This window comes from Tetrao urogallus (assembly GCF_951394365.1).
Source record: "Tetrao urogallus genome assembly, chromosome: 4".
Lineage (NCBI taxonomy): Eukaryota > Metazoa > Chordata > Aves > Galliformes > Phasianidae > Tetrao > Tetrao urogallus.
Genome location: NC_136817.1, coordinates 44,289,600 through 44,313,581, shown reverse-complemented (window position 1 = coordinate 44,313,581; position 23,982 = coordinate 44,289,600). Strand labels below are relative to the sequence as shown.

The window sequence follows — 23,982 nt, the reverse complement described above, 5'->3', positions numbered from 1 at the left end:
AAGAATACTTAATTTTAGAATTCTTTGAACAACACCTACTTGAGGTCTTGGGAAGGTTCTGCTCTGATATGGGGTGTCTCCACGGAATGTCCAAACACTGCCCCTTCCGTGCCTAAAATACATAAATAAAATAAAGTACAGTTACTTTGAAAATAAAAATAAATCAAAATAAATGATCACATATTTTTGGGGTAAAACATATACTTGTATGCTGTATTACTAGCTATCAATGTTTCTTCGTATTTATGTTAGCATCTCTATTGAAAATCTGGATCGATCACTTAAAACAGTAGACCTCTGCTTATCAATAGATGAACTTCAAATACAAATCTTAAAACATTTAAACATCCAAGCTTCCCAGTGTTGACTTGTCTGAATGTTCATTTCAACACTTTATAGATAATGTTGACAGAAAAAAGAATAAATTAATTGTTTGACAAAATCACATTTTTAAAGTACCTACTCTTTTTGCATGATGCTCATTTTGATTATTTAAATTGAGATCCCAATCTTTCAAGTTTTAAAATACCAATTTTCCATCTGAAGTTCCTTACCTAAATCTCTGACACATCTCCAGAGTCTCCTTCCATCATGGTTTTCAAATGACTTATTTGAGATGTCCTTTGTGGGTGTTTGTTTTGTTTTGTTTTGTTTAAAATTTTTATTTTTATTTTGGTAGGGGACTGTAAGTTTACACACTGTAAAGATAGCATGGGCATTGTATAATGAAAATAGCTTAGAACTATAATGTGAAAGACTTTTCAATGAACAACAAATACAAAACAACTGAATAGAAATATATCTAAAACAAGTGATTTGTTTACATTTTATCACTAGAAATAAGATAAAGGAAGCTTTCTGGCATAATTATAGTTGATTGTTAAATATGCTGGGAACAGTCGCTGCATTTCAGGGACAGAACATTTTCTTGTGTTCTGAGACCTGAAATCTATTAAGAATATACAAACAATATCTCTTAATGGCTGCATAAATAATGGTCAGTATGACCAATGCTTCTCTAATTGTTTCAAAATTTTAAATACAATATTTTAAATTATTTTAATATTTCACAACAGATATTTTGGTTTTTAATTGAGGTAGATGTTTAGAAATTTTGGCAATTAATGAATAACCTTGTAAGAGATTCTCCCTCCTATAAACTGGAGTGACACTAACCTTTAGAAAATTAAACCTACCAGGATCTGTAAGTAGAACCAGAGAATATTTAATCAGTATAGCTTTACAGTATTTAAGAGAAAATGTCCTGAACAATAAGTCCCAGAATATAAATAAATGTGAAAGTACATAAGTCAGAAAGTTGTCATTATTATTCATCTTCTAAGATCCATTTTCATAAATAAAATTAAAAAAAAAAAATCTTCATCATCAAATACTCTACTGGTAGAGAGAATTCAAGAGAGGAAGGAGTGAGTTCTGAAAGAAATGAAGATTTAGGGTTTTATCTCCAGAAAACAATGCATATTTTAAAAGTATCTTAGCAAAGCATCCTGAAAGCAATTTCATTACAACTGAAGCTTTGAAGATGTCACAAGAAAAGAAGCAAATCTGTGTGCTATAAACAAACAATGCTGAGTGTTCTGCAGAACCACAGGCAGGAAAAATAGAAGCATTTCTTCATATATAAAAGTATTCATATAGGAACTATGTAGAATCTTCTTTTTGAACCTTTACTGGCAATTTTGCTACCTTTAAGAGACAGGAGTAGCACGTTTATATAGCCCGAATTCCTTTTACTTCAAACTGAAATCCCATCTATAATAGCATATAAAAATTCAAATGGAGTTGAAGCATCAGAGTGGTTCTAGACCCCACTCAACTCTTTAATCAGCAAAACTGAATATTTACAAGGCCAATGGCTTTTTGTATTTTTTAAGGTGGAAATGGGATATGAAGATACAAATAACTGAGCAGAATGTCAGCCTTCCAAGAAAATCACTTCTCTAACATTTGAAAGAGGAGAATTAATGCTAAGATAGAATAGTGATGGGTCAGGCACCAAATCAATTGGAAGTGCCAGAGATAATTGGCAAAAACTGATAAGAAAATATACACGACAGCTTTTTCTAAGCTATTGCTAACATTTTTTATATTCAGCAGTGGTTGTTTAAAATTAGAAGCCATTTTCCTACCTTACACAACTGAAATTTGGAAAGAAAGATGGTCTTGTTCAAGCAGACTGTACTATATGAATACATAATCCCACTTCTTTTTTTCTACTCATTCGCCACCAGATCTGATAGTGTTCCCATGGTAAATACTTTATGCTCAAAAAATAAGCTCTCACCTAGGAAGTTAAAGGAACATCTCCCTTTTACTTTACACTGGAAGAAATGCAGGAAACATCTCATTTTTAGGAAGGAAAATGAGAAACAACCAGAATTTACTGCAGTTAAACAGTCGGATCAAGAAAAATGGAACGGGACTGTAGAACAAATGGGTGACATGGATCTGCATTACTTAAAAATACAGAACATTAGAAAAAACTATAGGAAAGTGCTCTTTAATTTGTGATTTATTATATGGCAAATCTGCTTTTATACTGCTCCAACAGGAAGCTAGATCATGCAGTTCAGCATTATTGAGGAAATGGTGATAGAAAAACATGATTTTTTTGTGTGTGTTTGCGAGAATAATACTTATATAACAATACAAATCAGGATTAAAGGGAATAACATGACTTTTTAATGGAAGAAATGTATTTTAGGTGTTTAGTTGCTTGCAATACTAAAATGCTTATTTTTTACAGAAATGACTAAATAATACTATAATTATATTCCCTGACTTACAGAATCATAGCCAAGACCTACTTTGAGATGAGTCAAATTCTAGACAGAGATTAAGATAAAGCGAAAAGACTTGAACCTTCAAGCCCTTTCAAGTGTATCTCAAAAGGAAGTAGTTAGGGAACTGAACTCAAAGGAATGTGAGTTAGAATGAATTGCTAAAGAAAGTAGGAAATAAAATAGAAAGGGCACTGACTATGTGCAAAGGATGTAAAATCAAAAATGTAAGTTTAACTGAATAAAGTTACTTCAACTTCCAGCTTCCATTGGAAAGAATGAGTTAAGTAAAGACTTTGCTAAGGGAGAAAAATCTGTGACTGCAAACTACTGGTCAAAGAACAGCCTCCATAGAATTTTCTGCAGAAATGCCAGAAGTACATTTCTGTATATTAACAAAAATTTCTTAGAGCATAGCAGTTCTATACACAGTAGATGCTTAAAATACACTTTTTCTTTTCTTTCTTTCTTTTTTTTTTTTTAAACACAAAGCAGATCAAAGTTATCCCATCAGTACAAGCAAAACTATTCATACACTCCCATTGAAACTGGAACTGAACAGTCAGAATTCACAGAGACTGGTGTAAACTACTAATTTCTTCTCCATTTACCGGTTACTGAAATTCAGCCTTTGGGAAATGATGACTTTCATAAAAAGAATAGAATTACATTGTTGGTACTTGGTGCTGGATTTATACTCACTTATATATGCTACATGGAGGCAGTGTTGTCATTTATGTAACAAGCAAATGATCCTTGATTTATGAGTTAGCTCACAGAACAACACTGGAACTTTTTAATGACTAAATAACTGAAAGGCATGAAAAAAACAGCCTATACACTCTGCAAAAAGAATATAGGCTAGAGAACTGATGAGTCAAGAAACAAAAACTAATAAATTATATTGCTGAGAAAAATCCACTGCATATTAACATTATCCCACTCACATTATTCTTGCAAGCAAATCACCTCAAATGTACTGAAAGTGGATTTGTATAGCATTTTGATGTGCTCAGATTATATAGCATTGCATTATTACAGGCGCTGTTGAATCTTATTGCCTTGATCTTTTCCTAGGCTTTTTGGAAACAACAAGTGAATATGATAAAGTGCAACAATTTGGCAAGTGCTAGACTCTAATGCCAATTTTTCCTGAGTTACAGATTTTAAAGAATAATTTGAAAATTATTTATCATCTTTGAGACTTGCCATTTAACTCATCACAAATTCATTAAGTTAAACTAACCACCAATTTCATTGAAAAATATGAGTACTTAATCAAGATTGCTTTACCACTGCAGGGACCTTGAAAACAGACCTTATATTCTAAAAGTTTAACTGCTATTAAAAAGTTCAGTTCTTAATTCTTTTACCATGTTTACATAGCAAAACTTTAAAAATATCTTTGTGGGATTATTTAGCTATTGTTCACCAATAAGACACTGGAAAGGTTGATCACTGCCAGACTGAAAATGAATCCCAGAAATATTCATCTAGACAGATTAATAATCATAGAAAGACCACTTTCTTCATTAAAAGTTCAGTTATTGCACTTGTGCAAACTAGAGAACCAAAGGAATCAGAATGCTTTGGATCACATGCTGATTGTGTAGCTCTTCAAGGTTTTCAATTTTAATAAATGGTTTGAAATGTAATTTAACTAGGTACTTCTAATATATATATATATATATATATATAAAAATAAAAAAAAATATATAAATATATATATATAAAAGAGCACGATGAAACTGGATTTTTCCTATAGAAACATACAGAACTAGAATGAAAGCAGGTAGGGTTGTTCTATGGCAATGTGATTGGCACAGTTTTCTCAGTCTCTGAGCAGCAAAACTGACTAAGACTAAAAAGCAAAGGTTCCAGGTATGATTTTGATATGGGCACACTAGAGGTATAATTCAGGCAGACAGATGCAGTACTTAGGCATCTGACTCTATATGCAGCTGTTCACATGTAAACTAAAGCACTGGCACTTGGGAATTAAAGGCTTCAGATATAAGACATTGTTTAAAAGTAATTTGTGAAATGAATGATTTAGATTTACTGAAGGACCTTGAACACAACAAATGTTTGATGCATATTTTCTATATAGAAACCTAACTTAAGTAAAGACTTGTACTAAGCCTTTAATCTAGGTAAGAAATGTAACTACTTCCTCAATAAATTAATTGTCTTCAGTGTAATAAATTTTGATCAAAGCAAATCCACACTCCAGTGAATACTTGTTAAATTGCAAAAAAATCTTCTAAAATTATTGTAACTTGAACTGAGTACAAATACTTTCTAAATTTTGTCCTAGTGGTGGGCAGTAAACTTAGGTAGATCTTGCAGTGTGAATTAAACTATATTATGTCTATATATTAAGTTAACTTATACACATACTTGCTTGAAAGTTGACAATCAAAATCTATTTTTGGCCAACACTTTACATAGTTTAATATGCTAAAAAAGTGAATCAATCTAAAAAAATGAAATTAGCATGGGAATTACATAATTGAATTCATATTTTTCATATACAATACATGACGGAGATAAATATGAAAATTAGAAAGGATTGACAACAACCATTTTCTGCTTGAATAGATAGTTTTCTTAAAAGGCTACAAAAGCTAGACATATTACACAGATTAAAACCTTATATTTAAATTTCATCATAATTACTAAAAAAATACAAACAAACAAAAATAACTTATCTTCCTAAATAGAAATGACAGTCTGGATCTGATGTGCGCTGTTTTTCTTGTTGGGTTTTGTTGGTTTTTTTTTGTTTTGTTTTGTTTTCTTTTGTTTTGTTTTGTTTTTGTTTGATTGTTTGCTTTCTTAAGATCATGCAAAGGTTTCAGGATTCACAGCAGTGGAAAACAGTTGGAGTTGTCCTTGTCAGCATTCAAAATACTGAATTTTAAATTGTATTATTCGTGTATTTAATTGATCAAAAAAAGGAGATTGTTTTCAGTTGGTTTTAGTAGTTATCCCTAAGTTGTGTAAAGCCTAGGCTTACACTCTAATAAATACTTAATCAGGGACAAATTAGAATTGCTGTTTCCTTGATGAAAAATGAATGAATCAATGAATGAGGATGATCGAATAGTCAATAGCTCAATAACCAGTGGACTCACCTAGGATATGAAAGAATGGGATATGAACTTGGATGTCTCACACACAAAATGAAGGCTCTAAGTCTACTCAAATTATCTAAACATTTCAACTTTATTTTCACTAGAAGTGTTGCATTTGTATGGAATATTAAGGAAAAACTGGAATCCTGCAAAGATAAATGTGTGAATGAGAAAGCTATTTCTCTCCTGGTTTCAAGAGCAACTAGTGATATTCTCCAATTTTGAACTTTCTTAAAAAATCTCGTTATGTACTGCTTCTCAACTATAAAACCAGTAATGTTAATACAGCTTGCTCAAGTTCTAAAATGACTATATCTCAGTTATTTAATAATTTTAACTTGGTGAAAAAATATTATCAAAAGTACTGTTTTCTGGCTCTGCCCTTTCTTAGCTCTCTGCATGCAAAAAAATGCACAAAAATAACAAAGATCTTTCAGGTGATCATCACCATTTTCTACTTTAGATCAAAAACTACTCCTTTTTGAATGAGGATCCAGGTTGACTGATGAACAGCTGATATTTGCAAATAGTGTTACTAAAAACTGGAATCTGAATTATATATTCTGTCTCCCACCAAAACTGTACAAAATTACAAAAATATAAAAATGTCCAAGACTTAACTTATATGATCCCAATTATCTATACTGTTCTGATTTCTATACTTCTTGCTGTCTCTACCTTCAGTCATTCTTCCACTTTTCTGAGATACTAGCACTATCTACTAACAAGTGAGATTTTATGTTCTGCAGTGGAGGTTTAAAAAACCCAATCTCAAGATATTGGACTCTGTGCTGCAGAACGTGAGTATGACTCCAGCATCATCAGTTTTCTAAATATTGTTCACACCTGACAACATATAAGAATAGAGATTTGATAGAAGAATTTACAACATGTAAGAAAGAACATTTCCAAAGGAAGCTTTTTTGTATGCATTTCCAATATGCATTCACTTCTGCTCTGTACATTACCATTACTACAGCATAATGAAAAGTTCTTACATTTATGTGATAATTACTGCTCTGTTCTTACAATTTACTTGGGTTTTATTTATGCAAAAGGAAACCATGAAGCAGTAGAGCTACTATCCAGGTTTTAAAAATAGATCTACTATATCTTTTTTACTACATAGCAATTAGAGTGCCATTGATAAATGGTAATCAAATATTTAGAAAGTGTATTTGTTTATCCTGTAGAGGGCATTAATACACATAAAAAATATCCATTGTATAGGAGTATATACTATATATTTAAAAAGTTACTGCAAAAATGACTTGAAATATTTTAGAATTTCTGAAAATATGAAAGTGTGAGAAGAATCCTCATACGTATTTTAATAATGTTGAAATAGAGAAGCATTTATATAACATATTTTGTGCCTGTTTAACCAAAATGAAACAAATGTTAGCATCTTAAAATACTAGTAGTCATAATTTATATTTTTGAGAAATATGAGAAATATGTCAGTTCTAACTAATTTCTATCTAGTTATCTTGATTATCACCTATTATGACTTCTTTTTATTCCTGTGCTTTACTGATGTTTTTTGTTCCTCTGTAGAAGAAAATTATTCGGTTGAATACAACACATTCCAGCCTGGCAAATGAGTAAATGACTTACTTAGATATGCCTTGGCTGCATTTTCAAACAGAAATTCTCCACTTATTTGGGAGAAGGTGAATGCATAACAATACCGTTGTCTTTTTAAGAACATTCCCACCTTCAAGTCAGCGTAACAGTGAAACAAGCCTTTCAATTTAGCATCAAAATGGATGCAGGTGTATTTCGTCCATTAAATGCAATGACTGTATACTAGCAAAGGCCATGTTAGCAAACATGCGGATGTAAGATCTGTATTAATCACTGGAAAAATAGCATGTTTTCTGCAAAGGACAAGCTATCATTGCATATTGCAGTACACTAAAGTTGGCCAAGTTACGTAAGTCTTCTCATGGTAAGACTTGAACATTTTTTCAGTCAAGGACAAGGGAATTGACACATACCTTAGAGATACTGTTGGAAAAAGATATATGGCAGTAACTTACAGGTAGGTCTCCATTTTCAAGATGGGATTGAACTGGTCACAGAGTAGTTTGTCACTGCTCATACTAACAGTCACCATGGAGAAGTTATCAGGTGCTGGATTACAACCACAATTCAGATTATCTGGCAAACCTCTTAACAGTCTAGCTTTCCTGCAAGTCTTGTGGCATAACACTAGTCTGGTGTTTGCCCTTTTACTGTTGGTGAGTCAGAATGGAGTAAATCACTCTGCCATATACCTACCATAATTTATCAGAAGGTTTAAGTACTTTTAATTGCCTTGCTGCTAAGGAATGTCAGTCTAAAGTCAGCACAGGGAGGCTTTACTTCTGCATCAAAATTCTGAATGGTTAGCAGCCATTGAAACCTCATTTTGTGGTTTAAATCCAGGAAGTTCAGCACCACAAAAAAAAAAAAAAAAAAAAAAAACACACACAACATAACAAACAAACAAAACAAAACAAAGTAGGGCTCATAGGTTGAGATCAAAACTATGTATCAAGACAGAAAAAAGAAGAGGAGAAAAAGCTAACAGTTACAATTATATATATACATATATATATATATATATATATATATATATATATATATACACACAAGATATATGATGCATAAGCAATTACTCAACATCCACTGACCAATGCCCAGCCAATCAAAAATCAGTGGCTTCCTGCTCAGACAAATCTCCATTGTTTTCAAGCTTTTTCAAGTCATATGGGTTTGGAGTATCTCTTTGGCCTGTTCAGGCCAGCTTTCCTGCTTCTGTCCCCTCCCAGCTTCTTGTGTCCCCTTGCTCACTCAGTGGCAGGACAGTATGAAAAGCTGAGAATCTGAAATGCCCATTGTTTTTTCCTACAGTCATAACATAATATCATAGCAGACATTATGAAGGAAAAATCGATTTTGTCCCAGCTAAGACACCTTTTGTTTATATTCTCCTAAAAATCAAACTGTACTACATTTAGGCACTTCCAGAATAGATACAGAACATCAGGTACCAGAACTGTCATTTCTGTGGCACAGAATATCATGCTATTTGACACTTGTCTTGAATCAAAACACTTCTTCCATTTAGCACTTAAAATTACAGAAATAAAATATTTCTGGTGTCCAGCTGTCTACAAAAGACCAAGTTCAGAGGTGCTGTAAGAGACAAAACAGAATTTGTTTTGCACTTCAAACTATACCTAAGAGAGATTTTTCAGCACCATCCAGTTAACAGTCTATCACGATGTTTAGCAATCCAGTCGTTCAGCTTTTATATCCTTATTTGGAAAGATCTCTGTTCTCATGATCTTAAGACTTCCAAATAAATTTATTTCCTTTATATTCAATCTTTCTACTCTTTTATTCTTGCCTTACCTTTCAGACATCTTAGATAGGAAGCAGTGTTTTGGTTGGTTTTGTGTTTTTTGTGGATTTGTTTTGTTTTTCTGTAGGATACCCCCTCTATTCCTTTCTCTATTTTTCATTAGAAGTTCCTCTTAACATTTCTACTAATTTTTCACATTAATACTTTACCAACATTACATTATTCTGAGTTTTGTCGTCTTGAAGAAAAAAAGACTATTTTCATTAAATCTTTAAGTTCAGAAGCTCTAATTGATTTTTTGCTTTAATCCTAAATCTAAATATAAACTAGGTAGGCAAGACAAGGAATGACAGTGAGAAGAAAAAAACACTGTAAGTATAAAAAGCCAGAAAGCAGTCATGACAGCTTAAACATGAAACAAATTCGTTGGCAAACATTCTTTCTGCACAGAGTGCTTTGTCTATTGGGTTTTCTCTACTCCACACTGAGACTGTAAAAACACATTTTAAAAATTGTCCATCACTTGATAATGCTGCTAAGATAAAAATAGCAAAGATAATGTAGCTTGTTCACTTGATATGAAAATAAATATTTCAAGAAAATATGTTTCCCTCTGATGTTTAATGAGAAAATTCTTTCAGATTAAACTATCAATTGAAACTTGTGCCTTTTCCCAGTTTATGGGAAAATATATTTTCAAATTCTGCTACCACTAGTATTTTGCTTTGTTTATCTTGGATTCATCTTGCACTTTGGTATGAGGTAGCCTGGTACTTTGAAAGCTTTACGTGTTGCTGTATGTAGACCTTTGACAACCATAACTTGCTTTGCAGAAAGCAATGAAGAGAAAGGACATGAAAGATCACTATTTCTAGTTACACTGTAAGAGATGTAACCTGTAGCACTTGCCATCACTTCTATCAGACTTTATCAGATGGTTTTAGAATAATGGCAGGAAAAGTCTTAAGGGAAAAACTCTCCACCTGAGTTAAATGACATTTTGGCATTTGTAAAGAAATAAAGCTAGAAGAACTGAAAGACATTTGTGAGCTCATGATTGTGCGTGCTATGCAGAATTGTACTATGTGAATTGATAATTTAAAAACTAACTAAGATCAGAAATAGCAGTCAGTGAAATCAATAAGACTGAATTTTAGAAACATGCTAAGCATAAAATACTTGCGAGTGAAAGTAGATTCATTTATATGTAAAGAAGGAAAGTAAAAGATACATTTTTTCCAAGGAATTTAAATACTGAATAGGAAGAGGTCTTTTCTAAATTATTTATAAATTAAAATAGAATAACGATGATAATTACTGCAGAAAGAAAACTAAGTGACTCGAGCCACAGTCCAAGATTCTAACAGCTATAAATTATTCCAGTGTTGTGAAGTTGCTCATATTTCAGTTCCAGTCTCATAACTCAGAGGACCAAAATTCTAGCACATATGCATTGTAGGATTAGTGCCAGAATGCTTAGCTATTGGCTATGCAGATTCAAATCCAAAGAATGAATAATGGAGCTCTGGAAATAATAAATGTGCTTAAACCAATGAGACAACTGTAATGACATACCATGAAGGAGAAAAAATGCATATTACAAAAACATATGTAATTCATAGTTGCATGAAAAAAAAAAAAAAAAAAAGACTGCAAAAATACTGACTACTTCATTAATGAGTCCAGATTAAATACAGTGCTTTGAACTTAAGTGACAATTTAATGTATTTGTTCAGGGCTCATTCTTGGTCCTATACAATTAGAAGGAAAACCTTAAACTGATTTAAAGTTCCATTTTGAATTCCACTTGGTGGGAGTAAGCAAGATGAAGAAAAATAATTTTGTTTATGCTTGCTTTCAGAAAATGAATTTACTGACAAGATTGATTGCTACTGTGATGTTTTGAAATTATGACAATATCTCGCAATTTTTATTCTAAGTGCTGCATATGCAACTAAATTCCAAGAACTAAGTATATCCAATAATGAAACAAACATACTTCTGATGCATGTCAAAACAACTTGGATTTCAAATCCTAGCAAGTCAGAACAAAGTAATCATGACCAAAGTATTACCATTAATTATTTACTGAAATTGAAATCACAGTTAAATACAAGAGACATGTACCTTATTCACAGAGGCTTCACAACTGAAAACTCACACATTCGTACATTGGAACAACTGAACACAACTTTGAAAAAGTGCATTAGCTCTATTATTAGAAACTTCTCTGAGCTTGGTGATAATCTTACACACTGTGCTGTCAAAGATTCCTAGATAAGTGGCAGAATCACAGGGGTTGGAAGGGACCACCAGTCCTTTAGTTTCTTCAGCCCTGCTAAAGAAGATTCCCTAACAAGGGGGGTGCACATAAAAGTGTCCAGGAAGGCTTTGAATTTCTCCTTCCAGAGAAGGAGACTCCATAACCTCTGGATAGCTCATTGCAGTTCTGTCCCACTCAAAAGAATGAAGTTTTTACCTCATGTATGGAACTTCCTGTGTTCCAGACCGTGCCAACTGCCACTTGATTTGTTGCTGGGCACTGCTGAAAAGAGCCTAGCCCCATCCACTTGACTCCCACTCATTAGATATTTATAAGCTTTACTTTTGGAGTGACCTACATACTTTTAATTCAAATGTAAATGCTTGTTATATTTTTTTAGCTAAAATGATGGCTTATAATTCTTGTGTCTTGGTGTGCTGAATGTAATGCTGTCAGACGCTGTGAAATGTAAACTTGTCATTAGCCATAATGAGGACAGGAATTTAAATTCTCAATGTAGGCTGAAGGCTACAGGCCATATGTCTGTGGGTGATTTATTTTTTTTCTGGAGTGGCTTCCTATGGGTGAAATTATTCCTAGCTTACAGAGTTTGCTATATATAAGCTTTGAGACGTATTGCAGAGCAGAAATGATTTGAATCTACATTCGTCATAGGTCTGCCTGCCTACCTGGTTTATAAATAGCTCTACGGGTAACAGTGAAGTCCAGTGTGGTAGAAAGCTGCTAACTTCTCTGAATAAACCTTTGTCATGTATTCATGCAGTATCTCCTTGTGAATACTTGAATAATGTAATGCAATGTGTCTTATCCAAAGTCAGAAATACAAATTACAGCCTATGTTGGTAACATTTTCCGTCTCAGAAGGAGGAAAAATTTTGGGTCACACTGAAGTACTATGCCATGTTTTGAATATTTAAAGTAAAAATATAAATAAACTCTGAGGGCAGAAAAATGTGCTCATTCAATAACAGAATATTCCCAGTGTTCTATATTTCTATCTTTGGTTTAAAATTAAGCTAAATTTCTATATTCCTCTTGCTATTTCTACCTACACTTAGATTTTAAATGATTTCCATGTTTAGTTCATTGACAAAAGTTTTGTAACTATGATGCATGTCATTTTCTTGCACAATCTCACCATGTCATTTATGTCTACTAAATGCATTAGCTCATAGTGAAAGCTGGGTACAAATTTCACCTTAAGATCAGATAAAACTGAAGAAGCCACTCAGTAGTGGTTTCACACGGGATTCAGAGAAAATTAAATGCCGTTCTGATGTGTTACAGCTCTCGCAGTAAGAGGAACTACTGTGTATTTTTTTATTTTTATTTTTATTTTTTAAGTCAGATGCTGATATTTTCTGAAACATAAAAGCATTCCTCCTGTTTAGAAGGTGTGACAAACTGAAATCTGAATGAGCTCATCTTCTCAGCTTTTAGCTAAAGTGTAATAGGAATAATCAAGGTATTTTTGGCCTGCAGTATCATTATAGCATAGGTATTTAGAGAAAAACATCCTCTGTTGAACCTAAATCCTACTGTGCTTTGCAGCCTGACCCTTGTCTCCAACAAAAGCATTTTGTTTCCAGGCAGTAATATGTTACAAGCAAGTATTTTAAGAAAAAAGAAGTGAGAATACAGGAGCTCCTTTTAGATTCACCTTTCTCTCCTATGAATAGCTATATCTTAAAAATAGAGATTGGACTGATTGCTGTAATTTAAATGTGTATTTTCAAATCTACCAAAGCCTGAGGGCATGTAAGTGTCAAAAGTTTAGCTCATTTATTTTATAAAAATTAGAATTTTAATACAAAATCAGAATCCAATTATATCCAAAGGATACACTTCCTGTATCAAACCCTTCTGAATGTTTACTGTTTGATTCAAAACAAGTTGGTTTGGACTAAGAATTAGCTCATCTTAGTAATAACGGGTTATTTTCTGCTGGGCTCCAATGCTTCCATAGATCACGGAAACTTTCCTGGTATCATGCCATTGTCTTCTAAAAACTAGAAATGCTTTGAGTTATACATCTGAACGCTGGCACAGTCATTCATTGAAGAATGTGAAATATGACTAGGGATATGAAGCAAACATCAGAAATTTTTCCTAAAAATGCTTATTCTTAGATTTGCTACAAAATCTAATATCTTAGTCTTGGTATGAAAGGTTTCACCAGGAAACCAGTTTAAATCTGGAAGTTATAATCAGTCTTTTGATCAACACAGTTCTGTACCAGAGAAGAGCAAATAGTCTCTTCACTGACTTTGAGAAGCTGGTGGCTATGCTCTGAAGGAACAGCTCAAAAAGTTGATAAGCATCTTGAAAACATAAGATCTATTGAAAAAAATATTGAACAGGTGATAGCCCAGAAGGAGAGAAAGGGATACAAATATGTCTTTTCTTATAATGCATGATATCACCACTGCTCTACAAAAAGAGAAAGAAAAAAAAAAGAAGAAACATCAGAAGAGCATGATTTTGCTAGGATTCTATTTATGTCTTTCTTTATTAATCTTTCCATTCTCTTGTCTGAGTATGCAGTCTCTCTCTACATCTCTGGTTGTAGGGCACAATTATCTTAAGAACTTCCCAGTGGAATGCTGGAGCAAACTGAATATATTTTCCTGGGCTAGCAGGACTACAGAAACTTCTACATATTTTTCTTCTTTCAAGTCTACTCACTTGCAGAGAAACTTCTTTAATTAAGGCTTCTTTCTCTGTACATACATTCATAGCCCAGTCACTATGTTCCTCAACATGTTTTTCTGAAACTGTCAAAATTCAAAACCTTCTCCTTGCAAACCAACTGCCATTATGCTTAGATAACTGCAGCCCTCCAACAACCGACATATTTCACCTGCAGGCTGATGTAAGCACATACTGCTTGTAATCTGAACTGACTGGGGACACATTCCATGCTTAACAAGAAGACATAAATGTATCTGTGCAATGTCCTGTATAAGAAATTTATTTATTTAGGTTCACTACTTTTAACCTGCCCACAAAAATTCCAGTTCAGAGATAGCTTGGCACTCACATATACAACCTTGTAATCAACTCCAAGGATGCTTCTCAAGAAGAGTGCCCCGAAAAGCTGCTCTGTTGTAATTGGCTAGATTCCTGTAATAGTAATCAGTACTCTTCTGCAGAAAATTCTGGACATTAAGTGATTCCCTGAAATCTAAATAAGCTCATCAGAAATCTTATTCACTCAGTACATTTTGAATTACACATTATTTACTCATCATTTGGGAACCACAGAAGCTATATATATATAATGCATTTTTGTTACTGACAAATGCTGATGTAAGAATCCTGGTTCATTCAGAGTTCAAGATCTTGAGAGTCTAGTGCATCTATTGTGCTTGTTTTTACTGCAACTTCAAATACAGTAATTTTACTATGATCACTTATAACTTGTCTAAGTAAGTGAGATTAAAGTGATTTGGTGCTTCCCTTCATCTCTTGCAACTTCACAATCCACACTGTATTTGTCCTAAATGAGAACATGGCAAATCCAAGATCTTTTCTCCTCTTCATACTACAATTCCTAGTCAGACTCTGAAGGAACTAGATATATATCTGCTGTCATAACAATGTACATCAAATAAGCATTTATTTTTCTACATTTCAGTACTCGTTATAAATATTTTAATTCTGCTCTGTCAATCTAATTTGTAATTCATATATATTTCTCCATATTTTTGTCATACTATCTTTTATAGCCATAGCCCATATTTCTACTTCAGAATTTCATTTTAACTACTTTGGAAGACTTTACTACATTTCAATTACATGCAGACTCACAATCCTACACATAATCTTAAAATCAAAACTGAGGTAGTGACACACTCATCTACATGTTAATCCTGGATATTATTAGAACGTTATTAGAGTAAAAGTGTGGAAGAACATTCTGGAGTTTCCTTGATACATCAAGGCTCTGATCTTTCTTCCAATGAAGTACATAACTTTGATCAAAGCCATGCTGAACTCCTTATAAATTCTCATGTAATGAAAATATGTGCAGAATATCACAGATTTTTCCCTGACATTACTCTGGTGTAAACGTAGATTTAACCCACATCTGTCCTGTTATTAATGTGAGAATGTTTCCACCAAAACTGAAAAATGTCTCCTACTCTCCTTCCCTCTCTTCCACCCTTCTACATAACTTCACTTTGACAAGGGAGAAGCCTCATAGCAGGTTTTTACACCTCTTCTTTGTGTTTCTCCTACTACCATTATCTATACTTTATTTAGTGCATCTTATTAAACTGTACCTACATATTTGTTTAAAAAAAAAAAAAAAAAAGTCAGAAGACAATCTGTAGTAATGTGCACATACCATGAAAGATTTTTGTCCTGGTTTCAGCCAGATTTTCTTTGTAGCGTCTGATATGATGCTGTGTTTTGGCTTTAGGAGAAAAACAGTGTTGATAACACACTGATGTTTTAGTTGTTGCTGAACAGTGCTATATGGAGCCAGGAATGTTTCAGTTTCTTGGTTTCGTGTACTGTCCTGTAAGTGGGCTGTGGGAGCACAAGAAGATGGGAGGGGACCAGAACAAGAAAGCTGGACTAAACTGGCCAAAGTGATGCCCCATATCATATGACATGTTAAAAAAAAAAAAAAAAGTGAAAAAAAATATTATACTGCATTATAATAGATTTGTGTTTGTGATGTGTGATAGGACAGTTATTATTGCTTTCTCATACTCATATTTTGTTTTCTCTGCATCGTACAATGTTTATTTTCCTCCTGGAAATCTATTTTCAGTAATTTTAGCTTTAGACTGAAGTAAACAGTAAAGCATTTTACAGCTCATTACAGCTTAATCATTTTGCTAGAAATTAGTAATTCTGATGCAAAAAGCTTTGTAGAGATAGAGAAATTGGGATATAATGGTTTTCAGTGTGTGCCTGTCAGAAATGCTCTTCTATCTTATACTCTTCCCTTCCTCCTGTAGGATATTTTTATTGTCTAATAAAATGACATAAGGATTAACATAAACTGGGCCCTAGTGATCTAAAGTATAAAGTTTTGAAAATAACCTTTTTATAAGATATTAAGACAACAAGATGATTAACCAGAGATTAGAATCAATGATCCCAACTTCATTATGTTATTTCCAAATAGATACTTAATGATTTCCAAAGGATTTTAAAAAATAAATTACTCTTTCAATTTGCAATTACAAAATACCTTCAAATATTTTTCTAAACAAACTGCCATGTAAATTGAAAATTAACAATAAATACTTTGTATTTAATTCTCAGACCTACACAGAATTGCTCAGAAACTAGTAAATCTTTCAGTGTGGTCTCACGTTGCACCAAGGTAAGTTTATGTGGGTTATCATGAAAAACTTTACTGAAACGGTTGTTAAGCACTGGAATAGGCTCCCCAGGGAAGTGGTTGAGTCAACATCCCTGAATGTGTTTAAAAACCGTTTGGATGTGGTGCTCAGGGACATCATTTAGCAGAGGGTTGTTAGTGGTTTGGTTAGGTTGCGGATGGACTTGATGATCTTTAAGGTCTTTTCCAATCTGAGCAATTCTATGATTCTGTGATTCTAGGTAATGGCCATCCTTTTCTATGTGATATCTAATACCTGACTAAATCTTTCATATATTTCATTTTCTTTATTTTCTATTGTGGAAGTAATTAATGTCAAAGTCAGTGCTTTTTTATTTTTCACCATAGCCACAAAATAAAAACCAAATCAAGTAGTAATACTTTTTGTGTGAATTGACAGGTTTATAGTAATCCCCAAATCTCAGATAAGCATACAAAAACAGCATTAACTTAACCTAGACTTTCCTTTTTTTTATTATTATTTTTTTTGTGCTTAAAATGAATGTACATACAGCCAGGTGTATTGCAAAAGTTAAGAATAAAATCCTGTTCTTTTTACAAGGAGCACGTCTATATGCCATATTGAGCATCACTGAACAAATTTACTTTAGTTCCTCTGCTTTCTAATACCGCTGAAGTCAACAGGTGCTGTCAGTACTCAAACTACTTTGAAGTTAAAATCAGTTGAGCAGTGCACTGTCATTACAACCACAGTACATGATCAGATTTCTTAATGGCAGGAAATCTCATCCTCTGTGCCATATGTTAGACATTTTATTTTGTAACTTATGGTAGACACTTTGAAATCCGCTGTGTCAACTGTATGCTTAAGATTAACTTTCACAGAATTTAAAATTCTGATCGAGCATGAGTCTTCATAGGGTTCCAATGACTATCTTCTTCCTCTCACATTATTCTCGTTATTCTCTTACATTTTATTATTAAAACAAAAGACTTATTTTAAATGTACTAACTATAAAGAATGCTATTGACTCAACAAACACTCATTTATCCTTTTCATAAATACAAACACGGACAATATATACAATTTAGCATTGGATACTGTGGCATCACTAAACTGTCAGCTTGTGAAAGTTTGTTCTTTTTGTTTAGTACTGAAAAAATCCTGTGGCCAGAGAAGATCAACAGAGATGAGAGAAGAGTGAATAAGTACTGGAGCACTGGAACAGGTTGTCAAGAGATGCTGTGGAGTTTCCTTCCATGGAGATATTCAAGACCCTGTGTGACCTATTGGAGGGGACCTGCTTTAGCAGAAGGGTTGCACTCAATGATCTCTTGAGGTCCCTTCCAACCCCTGCAATTCTGTGATTTTGTGTAAGAAAATTTACCCCCCAAATACTGGCAAGCAACAATCTAATTTATTCTAAGGCTTATAAAGAAAATTCAGTCTCTGTTTGACCCTGGCCTTCCTGAGTGTACTTTTGTCCTATTCCTGGTGTTGATTTAAAGTGGAACATTTGCATTTATTTGAAACAAATCTAACTTTTTTTTTTTTTTTTTTTAAGTTAACACATGTCTAATATCAAACGTGTAACTTACCCATATATGTATGCATGTAATGATGACAGTAAAATATCAGTGACAATTTTATTTTTGTTCTGTTGAACAAATGTTGAAGTCAAGACAAGTATTTTGCATACTACAATTCAATCAAGACTTCTAAAGTATAATAGAGTACATACCCTTAATTCACACATAAGTTGGACCTGGTATTTCAAATACAGAACTATCAAAATCACGATAAAGAACAAAAGCTTTTACCACTGCGAAGCAGCATTACCTAATCAGATGATATAGCAACCACAGAAAAATGCTTTATTAACAGTAACATATAAAACCAAATGTCTGTGTTGAGGGTAATTTTTACCATTTGCTGGTCAAGCAGAGTTAAAATTCAAATCTGCCTTTGTAGGAATTCACCTTTTGAATTCTGCAATATCTTTTGGTCTGTAAGGGAATAAGAAGAGAGGGAGAGGACTAACATTCATTTAGAAACCTTACAATTAACATACCTGTTACCTTCAGTCTGTCAGCTCCAATGACTATCTCATCTTCATCTGCAGAAAATAATACTTTTCCACTTTCACTTGCCCTTACTTCAAATCTCTTACACTGGGCCTCCACAGCATCAGCTCCTGAAAGGAAAGTGAATGGTTTACCTAAGATATTTTGTAAAAACAAAAGTATTCATTTGTATGCACAGAGTACCATAAACGCATATATGAGGATTTTGTCAAATAGTTTCCTTTCTGTAAGGCTGGTAAACAGTTTTTATTGTAAAGTAATGTTAAATTAATATATAGAGTAACTTTTTCATTATTTTACACCAAGATTAAATTTAAAAGAACTGCGCAAAACATCTATTTCAGTATCATGTGGAAGATAACACAAGAATTCATGATGTACTCAAACTCTGTTAACTTGATGAAATGTCAGTTCAGACAGTGCTTTCACAGGTTAGTTCAGCCTGAAGTGCAGCTTCTTTCAAATGGGAAAAGAAAAGGATAAATAAAAGAGGAGACTACACAATGAAAATCAGATTCTCAGTGCAGAGGATAATGATATTTCTCATTCAGTTCTATTGCAAATTTGAACAGCAGAATAAAAAAAAGAATGACAACAAAAAAGGGAGACATCACAATTTATTTCAGATTCTATGACAGAAAAGTGCCAAATGTCTCAAAGCTCAAAAGATCTAAAATAATTATGAAATCAAATAGACCTATGGGATGCACCAAATCTCAAGTGCTTTATAATATATAGGCATTATCTTTATTCTTCATGTTTTGTCTGCTAAATTACTTTTTAAAATTACTTTATTTTATTAATTGGTGAAAGCATACTTTGTTCTGAAAGTAATGTTTTAAAGTGATGAAGAGAATAAAGCATAACTAGCATTAAAAAAATTTCAAGATTTCAGGAAATAATTATCTAACAATTTTCTCATTAATTCCTGATTAAATTTCAAATGTACACCTGAAACTTATCAGCATAAATGGGTAAAAATTTAGCAGAAGGCATCAGTGACAAAGAAATCCACATTTATTATTTCAGTTTTATTTATCTGGATCATTGGTTTACTTTCATTTTGTCAAATTTTTCAGTTTAATATATAAAAGTACATTTACAAAATATATAAGAAGAAATACAAAAAAATGTGATAGCTAATTTGAGGTGAAGAACTGCAATATCAGGCCTTATTTTGCAAAATCAGCTATTAAAAAAATAATCTTTCTGTTAAGAAATACAGGTAGTCCAAACTACCCTTACAAGATTAATTCTAGTTTTTTATGCTTTTACTTCATGTTGCAATCAGGTATTAACAGTGCATTGCTTAGTATTGCTTACTGCTGGAAGAATGGTTAGTATATTCAAGCCACTTGAGAGATTACAAAAAAAAATTAATACATGTTAACTTAATCTCTTTGATGCGGAACCAGATGTGACTGTTATGAAATGGTTTGGAAAAGTTAAACTGTCTACAGAGTAATCAATGCTATCAAAATGGAATTCTGTTTCATTACATTTTCATTTCCCAGTTGAAATAAGAGTAACCAGTTGCATGTGCAGTACAATATTGTTTTATCTTCTCAGCCATAATGCACCTTGCTATGTTTCCAAAAACACTTTACAAATCTACAATTTCTGAATTTCTAATACTAGTACCAACAAAGAGAGAATCATCTCTCTGTATGAAGAAAGCAAACCTAAAATTTTACAGCTCCAACTTGTAGAGCAAACTATGCACTATGCTTATTTTCAGATTATCCAGATGACTGTATCTCCTTTAATAATGAATACATCAGTTCACAGAAACATGGAAGAAAATCTAAGTTCCGGATTCTTTACTGAAATGTAACTTATATCAAACATTTGACCATCCAAAAAACTTTCAGGCTGCACTGACTTCAAACTGAATATGTAGTCTACTTCTCTATATATTTAATTTGAATTAAGGCAAAACTACACCAAGTTCTCTTGTTGTTTTGTGTCAGGAAGAATTATTTAGTTGCTGTTTAAGTTCTATAAAGTTTAATAATTAAATAATTACAATTCTGCAAAATTTAATTCATTTAAAGCATATAGATGATGTATATTTTATACACATTCATATATCATATATACTGTTATAAACATATGCTTGTTGTGCAATAGACTCATAATTGAAACTATTATTAAACCAGATGCATATGGATACAGGGAGTTATAATACTGTAAATAGCATTAAGACAAATGCAGATAAAATTTCAAGCATAAACTGTGTGAACTGAACTGAAATTCATGTTTTTAAAGTTTTGCTTTTCAAAGTCAATATTACAATTAAAATATAACTTTGAAGATGGAAGCACAAATCCTGGGTAGCAGATAATGGTTTCTTTCACTGTACTGTGCGCACGTACAGTCATCACAGCTTTCTACCGAGCTCAGATTTCCCCAACCAGCAGAGGGGAATCTCTTCCCCATAAATTTTGTGGTTATGTATATTTTGCTTGGTGATGCCCCGTATCATGTTTTCTGCTGTGGGCAACCATATAAAGTGTTGCTTTTTTTGTTTTTTGTTTTTTTGTTTTTTGTTTTTTTTTGCTTGTTTGTTTGTTTTTGTAACCCTCCCCCACTCCCCTCCCCCCCCGCAGTTCCCACAGCGTTTATTTCCTTTTCAGTTTTCCATAAAATAATAAAACAAATCTAATGACACTTCTAGGATATGAAGTGGCAGATGTTGGATCTCTCCACCTCATGATCTACATACCCATTAGTATACTTAAATGACAAGTAGTATAAATGAAAGCTCACATAAAGTAAAATATGGAATAAAACAAACAACAGAAGAAAAACAAATCCAAAAAGATCAAATTAAAGAAGATGATTAGCAGATTTCCCTTTCCTTCTTAAAAGATAGGTGAATGTCAGAGACATCACAGCATTCTCTTCCATAACAGAAAACTGCTTTCTCCTTTCTAGAAGCAAAATAGGTAGGAACTTTCAGTGTCAACTGAAACAACTTTAGGATCCCAGGCGCCTTGATAACCCATGGGAGATAAGAGCAACAGAACAGCTTCTCCAAATAAATCATCTGTCCTTATATTCACCAATGACAACTCATGAAGTTTTAAAACTGTAAGTTGGAGTAACTTCTTTTAAGGTAAATGCAGTCCTTAGTTTTGATTTGTAAAATACGCTCACTCTGTGTTACTTTGATCTGCAACTGATGTTAGCGATTCAAAGAGAAGTGACTATTCCAGGTGACTAATTAACATCAGATCTATTGAAAGTTTTTCATGGCAGAAAGAAATCTAGAAGAAATTTCTGAATACTTAGCTAATCAACCCTAATCATACAACGTCATCTTTTCATCATTCAGCTGCAACTGCAATATTTATCTCCTAAGAATAACCCAAGGAAAATAAAAACCTTTTCAGAGGTATATTAATTTATTACAGAAATCTCAAAAGTCTATACTATGTATGCATTTAAAAGTCCTTTCTGTGTCTGAGATAAATTTTATCAAGACACCCTGTACATCTAGAGATGGTACAATTAAACATCTATTATTGGGATAATATAGAATTGGAAATGCGATAGTCTGGTAATAGGTGTAAACTAGGACTTTATATCTCTGGGGTTTGTGATTTTCTGTGACAAACATTTCCAAACTTTACCACCTACTACCTACTTATATAAACCTCTTTTGAAGTTAGAAATTGAGGTTAATTTATCATAGATGACTCAGTAAGACATCTGCTAAAAATCTAAGCTGAACAATGACTCCAAGTCTTGAATGAAATTACTCCTCACCCATATTTTTGATAACTCTTTCTGCTAACTCAATATCTTCAACAACAGCAGCATGCTATTGACTTTCTTATTTGAACATCATTTGAACACCATTCATTTATTCATTTTTATGTTTTTTTCAATTAAATTAAAAATGACTTCACATTTATTTGTTCTTTTTTTTTTGTTCTTCAACTAAATCATTCCTAGTTAGAATAATATATTCTTACTAATATTATTGAGCTGTCTGAACATCAGGGAAAGTTTAAAAAAAAAAAAAAGGGAGTTAAAATAAAATCTTAATGTCCTGTCAGGGACTTGTTAAAGGGCCAGATGCTGTAGGTAATTTAATAATGCTTAGCACACAGCAGCAGCCTTGTGAATGTCAAGACAAATGCACAGCACATGCTTTTGCAGTTAAATGATATATTAGCAGTTAATACAGCTTAGGACAAATAATTAGTGCCATCTTTTGAAGATATATGCTGTATCCCTCAAAACCTAGATACCAACGAATAATGCCTATTATTTTTTTCTTTGGAGATTTTTCTCTCATAAAAGGAAATTACTTTTTCCTGCTCTGAACATTTGGGTAGTAGTTATGCTTTCTGTATTGGCCAACAGTGCATGGGTAAAAACAGCATGACAGATGGCAATGAATTTAAACACTAACACTTCTGTACCACCATGCAAACCATTAATGACCTCTTTCCGCTCAAACACTTCTACATTTAATCCAACCACTGCACAAAATTGCCTGTCCACTATTCAGAAAAATAGTTTTTTTTCTTTTTTTAAAGACTGAGAATTTAGATATTTAAGGACAAATACAAAATATCATTTTTTTTCCTAATTTTCATCTGGAAATAGTGGAAATATTCACCCTTACATTTAACATGCAATGGGATAGAATAATGTAATGGTTTTGGCTAGTATAGAGTTAATTTTCTTTTAGATGCTCCTACGATGCTGTGTTTAGGATTTTTATGAAGAGAGTAGTGATAGCACGCCAATATTTAAGTTGCTGCGTAAAAGTGCTGCACAGAGCCAAGGACAACTGCAGAAGAAAAAGTAAAATAAACCTCCTTGCATATGACTTTAAGGCTATCAAATCTTAGGAACTCATCCTGACTTTGAGAAGGCATCTTTTCCTCCATGTGCTTGGCCTTTTCTTATCAAATCTAGATTACTGAAAGAAAAACACACTGGAGACCAGGTATTTGGTGTTTCAAAAACAGAACATACAAATA

The 23,982-nt window shown here is 32.8% G+C and overlaps 1 protein-coding gene across 3 annotated transcripts in view; it reads right to left on the bottom strand.

The window, feature by feature from the left end:
• The window catches only part of SGCZ (sarcoglycan zeta), a gene marked incomplete at both ends in the record, with an annotated part of 334,730 nt that overhangs the window by 20,664 nt on the left and 290,084 nt on the right, over positions 1-23,982 (bottom strand). For 2 of the 3 annotated variants that reach the window (XM_079534835.1, XM_079534836.1), the window contains 2 exons: positions 40-112; positions 18,970-19,092. In XM_079534835.1, coding sequence (XP_079390961.1) covers positions 40-112; positions 18,970-19,092 — 196 coding nt within the window. The remainder of the gene's footprint in view (positions 1-39; positions 113-18,969; positions 19,093-23,982) is intronic. The other variant, XM_079534837.1, reaches the window with a different exon arrangement.